We start from the raw sequence: 11113 nt of genomic DNA on the forward strand, positions 1-11113 counted from the left end.
AACCTGTAGGAAAGTCCTTTTAATTTGGTCACATTCTGGCCAAGCTATCTAAATATATATTTTGTATTCGCGCTACACCTCGACCAATCAGTGGTTCAGTAACCGTGATTGACGTTTATTTCCATCAATGACAGCGCAGGGAGAACGTGAGTCAATTGCGTTTGACTGCTGCCATCTTGTGGCGGTATTGAAGATTGCTCAAGATGAGCGCTAAGGAAGAAAGCTGCTAAAAGTTTTGCATTTGAATCGTCTTTATTTGAAGTATGTATGCAGTTTTTTCACAATTCCTTTTTTTACCCGTATTTAAACAATTTAACAACATAAGTACATCTTTATAATCATTGATGTATACTTCAGCAGAAGGCGATAGAACATATTTCTTTCATATTTACATCATAGTTGATTGAAAGTAGTATAGCTGGGGTTTTTTAAACGGCACACTAACTTTAGTCTTTTAGTATAACGTATATAAAGTATATTTAGTACAACAATATACATTGTGGATCAATAAAGTTTGTCTAAGTCTAAGTATTAAATGTACATAATGACTTTCTAGGTGACATCACACTGTTTTGAGGCACTAACTAGGCAGGGAAACATTTGTGTTTGTGCATCTGTCGTGTATCCGCATGTGTGACATCAGATTGTCATGCCGAGAGAACGTTCTAGCACAAAATGAACAAGTGAACGGTTTTTCCCCTGTGTGTGTTCTCATGTGTGACCTCATGTTTGACTTCTGAGAGAATCTTCTATCGCAAACTGAACAACTAAAAGGTTTCTCCCCGGTGTGTGTTCTCTGGTGTCCAATCAAAGAGACATTTGTGATGAACGTTTTGCCACATGTCGAGCAACAGAAAGGTTTTTGTCCCGTGTGAGTCCACATGTGGGATTCCATGCGTACTTTTCTGGGGAATTCTTTACCACAGACGGTGCAACGAAAAGGTTTTTTCCCGTCGTGCGTGCGCAAGTGTGCTGTCAAATTGCTGTGTCGGGTAAATGTTTTTGCGCACACCGAACAGGAATATGGTGTTTCACCCGCGTGCGTCCTCGTGTGTTGAGCAAAATCACTCTTAAAAGAAAAAGATTTATCGCAAACTGAGCAGGTCCAACGTGGTTTCCCCGTCCTCCTTTTAGAGCGTTCAGAGTGTTTGTCATCACCTTCACAGTCTGTATCTCTGCTCAAAGTTTCTTGGTTGTCGTCGCTGTCTTCATCCTCGGCAGAGTGAGACGTCATGTCGTCACTATCTGACAGTGGAGCTATGAGGTCGTCTGCTTGTGATCCTCCATCCGCTTTAGTGGTCCTGTGTTGTAGTGAGCTGCTACTCGGAGGCTCCCACGCCACTATGTTCTCCTCACTTGGACTGTGACGAAGCTGTGAGGATTCGTCTTCATCATCTTCAGTCTTCACAGAGACAAAGGTCAGTGGCAACTTGGTGAGATCAGCCTCCGTCTGCCCCCGAAGGCACTCTTCCTCCCGAGTAATCCAGAGTTCCTCTGCTTCCTCTTTAATGCGGGGGAGCTGTGGATCCTTCTGCCTTACTGTGGCGCTCCCTTGGATATCTGCAGGACACAAAGAACATACAGTACACACCTTCTCCTCATGCAATGTGTTTTCTTTATTTTCATGACTATTTACATTGTAGATTGTCAGTGAAGGCATCAAAACTATGAATGAACACATGTGGAGTTATGTACTTGACAAAAAAAGGTGAAATAACTGAAAACATGTTTTATATTCTAGTTTCTTTAAAATAGCCACCCTTTGCTCTGATTACTGTTTTGCACACTCTTGGCATTCTCTAGATGAGCTTCAAGTATACCTGTGAAGTGAAAACCATTTCAGGTGACTACCACTTGAAGCTCATCGAGAGAATGCAAAGAGTGTGCAAAAAAAGTAATCAGAGGAAAGGGTGGCTATTTTGAAGAAACTAGAATATAAAACATGTTTTCAGTTATTTCACCTTTTTTTGTTGAGTACATAACTCCACATGTGTTCATTCATAGTTTTGATGCCTTCAGTGACAATCTACAATGTAAATAGTCATGAAAATAAAGAAAACGCATTAATGAGGAGAAGGTGTGTCCAACTTTTGGCCTGTACTTTTATTTATATTTATATATTTATAAAAACACAGAGGCTATATCATCCCTACAAGGCAACGTATATTCCGCTCTAGTCCGGTATTGAGCACTGTATGACGGATAAACCACAGAAACCTTGACTTTAATATATATATATATATATATATATATATATATATATATATATATATATATATATATATATATATATATATATATATATATATATATATATATATATATATATATATATATATATACTACCATTCAAAAGTTTGGGGTCACATTAAAATGTCCTTATTTTTCAATGAAGATAACTTTAAACTAGTCTTAACTTGAAAGAAATACACTCTATACATTGCTAATGTGGTAAATGACTATTCTAGCTGCAAATGTCTGGTTTTTGCTGCAATATCTACATAGGTGTATAGAGGCCCATTTCCAGCAACTATCACTCCAGTGTTCTAATGGTACAATGTGTTTGCTCATTGGCTCAGAAGGCTAATTGATGATTAGAAAACCCTTGTGCAATCATGTTCACACATCTGAAAACACTTTAGCTCGTTACAGAAGCTACAAAACTGACCTTCCTTTGAGCAGATTGAGTTTCTGGAGCATCACATTTGTGGGGTCAATTAAACGCTCAAAATGGCCGGAAAAAGAGAACTTTCATCTGAAACGCGACAGTCTATTCTTGTTCTTAGAAATGAAGGCTATTCCACAAAATTGTTTGGGTGACCCCAAACTTTTGAACGGTAGAGTGTATATATATTATGTTTTCAGTTATTTCACCTTTAATCCACACGTGTTCAATCATAGTTTTGATACCTTCAGTGACAATCTACAATGTAAATAGTCATGAAAATAAAGAAAACACATTGAAATGAGAAGATGTGTTCAAACTTTTGGCCTGTACTGTACTGTATATGCACACATTTCATTTTTTTATCCGGCCTGTTTTGTCCTATTAGGACCCTCCCTTTTAGGAGAGTCCACCTAGAACCGTTTGTTCTAAGGCTGTCTAAAATGGAACTAGGGGTGGTTTCACAGCTGCCTTCGACACAGTGGATCACAGGATTCTACTGTCACGAGTGAAGCAGTACGTGGGCATCTCAGGTGTAGCCCTAAGCTGGTTTCAGTCCTACCTAACTGACCGGAGTTTCTCTGTGCAGCTAGGAGACTTTCTCTCCTCGGTGGCCCCCCCTTACCTGTGGTGTTCCTCAAGGGTCAATCCTGGGTCCCATACTCTTCCTACTGTACATTCTACCTTTAGGTGAAATCCTGGTCAAGCACAATGTCCCATTCCACTGTTATGCCGATGATGTTCAGATCTATTTACCTCTTAAGGCCACAGGACAGGTCGCACTTCAACCACTGCTTGACTGTCTGACTGACATTAAAGCATGGATGAGTGCTAACTTCCTCAACCTTAATGAGAGCAAGACCGAGATCATCATCTTCGGCGATACATCTCCAGTCTCGTTTGTCAGTGCTCTAGGTCCTCTGGGTGTAAACATCCGGTCCTCCGTGAGAAATCTCGGTGTGATCTTTGATAGTGCCTTCAAATTCACCAAACAGATCAGCTCAGTGGTTAGTACCAGCTTTTACCATCTCAGAACCCTAGCAAAGACCAAGGCCTATCTCTCCCAGAGCGACCTGGAGACTGCTATCCACGCCTTCATCACACACCGGCTAGACAACAATAACTCACTGTACGCTGGCATTGATCAGGCATCACTCCGCCGTTTGCAGCTTGTGCAAAACGCGGCTGCCCGTCTCCTCACCAGTACCAAAAAACGCGAGCACATCACCCCAGTGCTGGCCTCACTCCACTGGCTCCCTGTCCGTCACCGCATTGATTTTAAATGACTTTTAATTGTTTTTAAATCCCTAAATGGTCTGGCCCCACAATACCTGACCGAGCTGCTGCATCATCATATCTCGTCTAGAGCCTTGAGGTCAGCTGACCAAATGCTTTTGGCGGTCCCCAGATCCAGGCTAAAGACCAGAGGGGACAGAGCCTTTTCCGTTGCCGCCCCTAAGCTCTGGAACAGTCTTCCCCTCCACATTAGGTCAGCCCGGAGCCTGGGGGTCTTCAAAACCCTCCTTAAGATCTACCTCTTCTCGCTGGCCTTTGACCCGAGCTGAGTCCGCCCACTAGGCCACCATTTCTAGTCCCCCCCCCCCCACCAAACCTTCGCTTTAGTTGTATTTTTTAATTTGTCGCACTTTTATTATTATTATTTTTATTCTGCAAATTTTTAAACTTTTTATTCGACCCCTTTTACCATATTGCATTTGCACTATCTTGTTTAGCACATTCATTGTTTATGTTCTTTGTTTGTTTTTTGTTTTGCTTAGTTTTTTGTTTTTTGTTTGCTCCATGCTTTTTTAACCTGTAAAGCACTTTGGTTCAATCTAAAAAGTTTGTTGAAAACGTGCTATATAAATAAAGTTGACTTGACTTGACTTGACTTGACTTGACTTGACTTAACCACGACAGTGGCGTATTTAGTCATTTAGGAGCCCATAATAAAAATAAAAACATGGTAATGTACCATATTGTTAGAAACTACCATGTGATTATTAAGAAACATCAAGCAGCTAAAATGCGCCAAACATAGATAAGTGTGTAGACGTTGATTCCTCGCTGTAGACACGGCACAGGAACCAAGCGTGCAGTTTTTAACAAAGTTTTTAATGCACATAGATTTTCTCAAAGTCTTTCTCCCGCAGAACGTGACTTTTCAGTCACGTCCGTATCCTCTCCCCCCCCCCCCCCCTGCTCTCGGCCGCTTACTGTTAAAGACAACAGATGATTAGATTAAAACGTACCACCTGGGAAATCTAATCACCTGTCAGCTGTGTCTCGCCGTCAGCACATGCCCCGCCTCCATCTGATGGTGCTCGTCCTCAGCACCATAGACAGAGGCGGTGACCTTTGCTCCTGCAGGCGCGCTGGCCAGGCCACACCTCTCTCCACAAAGTGTTTTGCATTTTTCCTATCATGGATTTAAAGAGGCCCAGCTCGTAGCGCTTATGTACGCAATCAACAGTGCTCTTGCGGGAGTAAAACCAACGCTGTAAAATTTACCTGTTGAAATAAATGCATGTGATATCTTCCAGAAGACCTTGGACTGTTCAATAAAAGAATGTGGGTAGAGTCTAAAAGTCACCGACAACACAAAAGCTATGATTTTTTTTTTTAAAATAGTTTAATATACTGGTGTACTTTAAATTGGTTTTAGCAGAAAATGTATCAAAGTGGGCCCCCAGCATTCTTTCATTTTTCATTCCTCTGTGTGAAACATTTGGACACCCCTTCTCTATATGTACAGGAAATATGAAAACATATATACTTTTAATATGCAAAAATATATATTTTTAATATGCAAAAAAATATATTTTTATATATGTACAGGAAATATGCGAAAAATATATATTATCCTTCCACCCAAATGCAGCTGAGATAGGCTCCAGCTACCCCAAAAGGGACAAGTTGTAAAAAATGGATGGATGGATGTGTGAAACATTTGGACACCCCTTCTCTATATGTACAGAAAATATGCAAAAATATATATTTTTAATATACAAAAATATATATTTTAATATGCAAAAATATATATTTTTAATATGCAAAAATATATATTTTTAATATGCAAAAATATATATTATCCTTCCACCCAAATGCAGCTGAGATAGGCTCCAGCACCCCCCCGCTACCCCAAAAGGGACAAGTTGTAAAAAATGGATGGATGGATGTGTGAAACATTTGGACACCCCTTCTCTATATGTACAGGAAATATGCAAAAATATATATTTTTAATATGCAAAAACATATTTTAATATGCAAAAATTTATATTTCTAATATGCAAAAATATATATATATTTTTTTTTGCAAAAATATATATTATCCTTCCGCCAAAATGCAGCTGAGATAGGCTCCAGCACCCCCGCGACCCCAAAAGGGACAAGCGGTAGAAAAAGGATGGATGGATGTGTAAAACATTCGGACACCCCTTCTTTATATGTACAGGAAATATGCAAAAATATATATTTTTAATATGCAAAAATACATATTTTAATATGCAAAAATATATATTTTTAATATGCAAAAATATTTATTATCCTTCCGCCCAAACGCAGCTGAGATAGGCTCCAGCACCCGCCGTGACCCCAAAAGGGACGAGCGGTAGAAAATGGATGGATGGATGTGTGAAAAATGTGGACACCCCTTCTCTATATGTACAGGAAATATGCAAAAATATATTTTTTTAATATGCAAAAATATATATTTTAATATGCAAAAATATATATTTTAAATATGCAAAAATTTATATTTTTAATATGGAAAATATATATTATCCTTCCGCCCAAATGCAGCTGAGATAGGCTCCAGCACCCGCCGTGACCCCAAAAGGGACGAGCGGTAGAAAATGGATGGATGGATGTGTGAAAAATGTGGACACCCCTTCTCTATATGTACAGGAAATATGCAAAAATATATTTTTTTAATATGCAAAAATATATATTTTAATATGTAAAAATATATATTTTAAATATGCAAAAATTTATATTTTTAATATGGAAAATATATATTATCCTTCCGCCCAAATGCAGCTGAGATAGGCTCCAGCACCCCCCGTGACCCCAAAAGGGACAAGCGGTAGAAAATAGATGGATGGATGTGTGAAAAATTTGGACACCCCTTCTCTATATGTACAGGAAATATGCAAAAATATATATTTTTAATATGCAAAAATATATATTTTTTATATTCAAAAATATATATTTTTATATATGTACAGGAAATATGCAAAAATATATATTACCCTTCCGCCCAAACGCAGCTGAGATAGGCTCCAGCACCCGCCGCGACCCCAAAAGGGACAAGCGGTAGAAAATGGATGGATGGATGTGTGAAACATTTGGACACCCCTTCTCTATATGTACAGGAAATATGCAAAAATAAATATTTTTAATATGCAAAAATACGTATTTTAATATGCAAAAATATATATTTTAATATGCAAAAATATATATTTTTAATATGCAAAAATATATATATATATTACGCCAAAATGCAGCTGAGATAGGCTCCAGCACCCCCCGCGACCCCAAAAGGGACAAGCGATAGAAAAAGGATGGATGGATGTGTAAAACATCTGGACACCCCTTCTCTATATGTACTGGAAATATGCAAAAATATATATTTTTAATATGCAAAAATTTATATTTTTAATATGCAAAAATATATATTATCCTTACGCCCAAATGCAGCTGAGATAGGCTCCAGCACCCCCCGCTACCCCAAAAGGGACAAGTTGTAAAAAATGGATGGATGGATGTGTGAAACATTTGGACACCCCTTCTCTATATGTACAGGAAATATGCAAAAATATATATTTTAATATGCAAAAATATTTTTTTTTTTTTTGCAAAAATATTTATTATCCTTCCGCCAAAATGCAGCTGAGATAGGCTCCAGCACCCCCCGTGACCCCAAAAGGGACAAGCGGTAGAAAATGGATGGATGTGTGAAAAATTTGGACACCTCTTCTCTATATGTACAGGAAATATGCAAAAATATATATTTTTAATATGCAAAAATATATATTTTTAATATGCAAAAATATATATTTTTAATATTCAAAAATATATATTTTTATATATGTACAGGAAATATGCAAAAATATATATTACCCTTCCGCCCAAACGCAGCTGAGATAGGCTCCAGCACCCGCCGCGACCCCAAAAGGGACAAGCGGTAGAAAATGGATGGATGGATGTGTGAAACATTTGGACACCCCTTCTCTATATGTACAGGAAATATGCAAAAATATATTTTTTTAATATGCAAAAATATGTATTTTAATATGCAAAAATATATATTTTTAATATGCAAAAATATATATTTTTATATATGTACAGGTAATATGCAAAAATATATATTTTTAATATGCAAAAATATATATTTTTAATATGCAAAAATATATATTTTTATATATGTACAGTAAATATGAAAAAAAAAGTTAATATGCAAAAATGTATATATTTTTAATATGCAAAAATATATATTTTATATATGTACAGGAAATATGCAAAAATATATATTTTTAATATGCAAAAATATATATTTTTATATATGTACAGGTAATATGCAAAAATATATATTTTTAATATGCAAAAATATATATTTTTATATATGTACAGTAAATATGCAAAAAAAAAGTTAATATGCAAAAATGTATATATTTTTAATATGCAAAAATATATATTTTTAATATCCAAAAATATACATTTTATATATGTACAGGAAATATGCAAAAAAATATATTTAATATGCAAAAATATATAATTTTTTGAAATATGCACAAAAAAAAATTGATATGCAAAAATATATAGTTTTTTGAAATATGCAAAAAAAACTGTTAATATGCAAAAATATATATTTGTATATATGTACAGGAAATAAGCAAAAAAATTGTAATATGCAAAAATGTATATATTTTTAATATGCAAAAATATATATTTTTAATATGCAAAAATATATATGTTTATATATGTACAGGAAATATGTAAAAAAAAAAATTTAATATGCAAAAATATATAATTTTTTGAAATATGCACACAAAAAATATTTAATATGCAAAAATATATATTTTTATATATGTACAGGAAATATGCAACAAAAAAAAAGTTGATATGCAAAAATGTATATATTTTTAATATGCAAAAATATATATTTTTATATATGTACAGGAAATATGCAAAAATATACATTATCCTTCTGCCCAAACGCAGCTGAGATCGGCTCCAGCACCCCCCGCAACCCCAAAAGGGACATCCATCCATCCATCCGTTTTCTACCGCTTATTCCCTTTGGGGTCGCTGGCGCCTATCTCAGCTACAATCGGGCGGAATGCGGGGTACGCCCTGGACAAGTCGCCACCTCATCACAGGGCCCAAAAGGGACAAGCGGTAGAAAATGGATGGATGGATGTGTGAAACATTTGGACACCCCTTCTCTAAATGTACAGGAAATATATATTTTGAATATGCAAAAATATATATTTTTAATATACAAAAATATATATTTTTATATGTTTACAGGAAATATGCAAAAATATATATTATCCTTCCGCCCAAATGCAGCTGAGATAGCCTCCAGCACCCCCCGCGACCCCAAAAGGGACAAGCGGTAGAAAATGGATGGATGGATATAATAATAATAATAATAATACCTGGGATTTATATAGCGCTTTTCTAAGTACCCAAAGTCGCTTTACATGTTAAAAACCCATCATTCATTCACACCTGGTGGTGGTAAGCTACTTTCGTAGCCACAGCTGCCCTGGGGTAGACTGACGGAAGCGTGGCTGCCAATTTGCGCCTACGGCCCCTCCGACCACCACCTATCATTCATTCAACATTCATTCACCAGTGTGAGCGGCACCGGGGGCAAGGGTGAAGTGTCCTGCCCAAGGACACAACGGCATGGTAAGAGGCGGGGAGCGAACCTGCAACCCTCAGGTTTCTGACACGGGCGCTCTACCCACTACACCATGCCGCCCCTTATATTTTTACTATAGAAAATGCCTTAAAAACAATTGTAATCATACAAAAAAATATTTATTACATTGATGAACACATTAATATTTATTTAATCAATTATTATTCGCCGTTGTGTTTTTTAATGAAAACAAGTGTTCTACACCAGATTCCAATAGTTGAAGTCTGAGATAAGAAGATAGGTGAAAGTATAAAGTTAGTGATCATGCGAACATACCTTCCAAGTGCAGCACAGTTGGACTTTCACAATCAACTTCCAGGTGTTGTCGACGTCGCTCCTTCTCTCTCGTTCGAGAAAGTTCCTCCTCGTACGACGCTATCGTGCTTTCAAACAGCGCGAATATTTCATCGGCTGCCGCCAAGAGTCGCTCCTTCACCAACTCTTTCAACATTGTGACGGCTTTTTTAGCGAGTGCACTAAAAACTAAACACGCACTTGAAATATTGCTAATGTTCGTCCTCTCGCCGACTGACTTCCGCCTTCTTCTCGGATTCTTACGTCAGCGCGCTGTAGCAGCCATGCTAGCGAGCGACGTGCCGACGTGGCGGCCATCTTACTCAGGGCCAGTTTCCCATAGAAGGCAATGCAACGCAAGGCATGCATATTTCTTTCTTTCTTTCTTTAGTTTATTTCGAACATGAACACAATTACAGTATAATACATCGCACAATTGTATATAATTTCTCTTTACATCATGCCCGAAAAGGAGTAGGAAGAAGCAAAGCTTATTTAATCCTAACCCTTTCCTACTTCAGAGCGTTTACAATTACATACGTTCATTTACTGACTTATTTTTGTAACACAATTACATCAGTGATGTACGAGCATACAAATGTTTTAAATTAGTTTTCCCTATAAGATTATATTTCTCCTCTTTAGTAGAGAATAATTGTTGTACATTCTTGGGTAGCAGGTTATAGTTTGCTTTGTACATCATTTTAGCTGTTAGCAATTTGACCAAATCATTAAACTTCAATATTTTTGACTCAATAAATAAAGGGTTTGTATGTTCTCTATATCTAACATTAAGTGAAGTGAAGTGAATTATATTTATATAGCGCTTTTCTCTAGTGACTCAAAGCGCTTTTACATAGTGATACCCAATATCTAAGTTATATTTGAACCAGTGTGGGTGGCACTGGGAGCAGGTGGGTAAAGTGTCTTGCCCAAGGACACAACGGCAGTGACTAGGATGGCGAAAGCGGGGATCGAACCTGGAACCCTCAAGTTGCTGGCACGGCCACTCTACCAACCGAGCTATACCGCTAATATATATTAAGTATAAAGTAGATAATAATTTGCTCACTTCTCAATCGATTTAAATGCAGTTTACTTCAACTTAAAAACATGTGCTATTGATGCGCAACATTTTAATAAATCTTACCTAAAAAAATATATTATTATTGTTACAACATATGGCGTATTCTTACAATTACCATGAATTGATTAACGTGGAC

General features: G+C 36.9%; 1 protein-coding gene across 1 annotated transcript; it reads right to left on the reverse strand.

Annotated features, from left to right (window-relative positions):
* Positions 1–256: 256 nt before the first annotated feature.
* Positions 257–10187, reverse strand: LOC133631837 (zinc finger protein OZF-like). Its single transcript, XM_062024002.1, has 2 exons — positions 9873–10187; positions 257–1560 (listed from the first exon to the last, which is right to left on the reverse strand). Exons 1-2 carry the CDS (start codon positions 10045–10047, stop codon positions 581–583), a joined length of 1155 nt encoding a protein of 384 aa, XP_061879986.1. The 5' UTR covers positions 10048–10187; the 3' UTR covers positions 257–580.
* Positions 10188–11113: the final 926 nt, after the last annotated feature.

The sequence above is a fragment of the Entelurus aequoreus genome, linkage group LG17, assembly GCF_033978785.1.
Source record: "Entelurus aequoreus isolate RoL-2023_Sb linkage group LG17, RoL_Eaeq_v1.1, whole genome shotgun sequence".
NCBI classification, from domain to species: Eukaryota; Metazoa; Chordata; class Actinopteri; order Syngnathiformes; family Syngnathidae; genus Entelurus; species Entelurus aequoreus.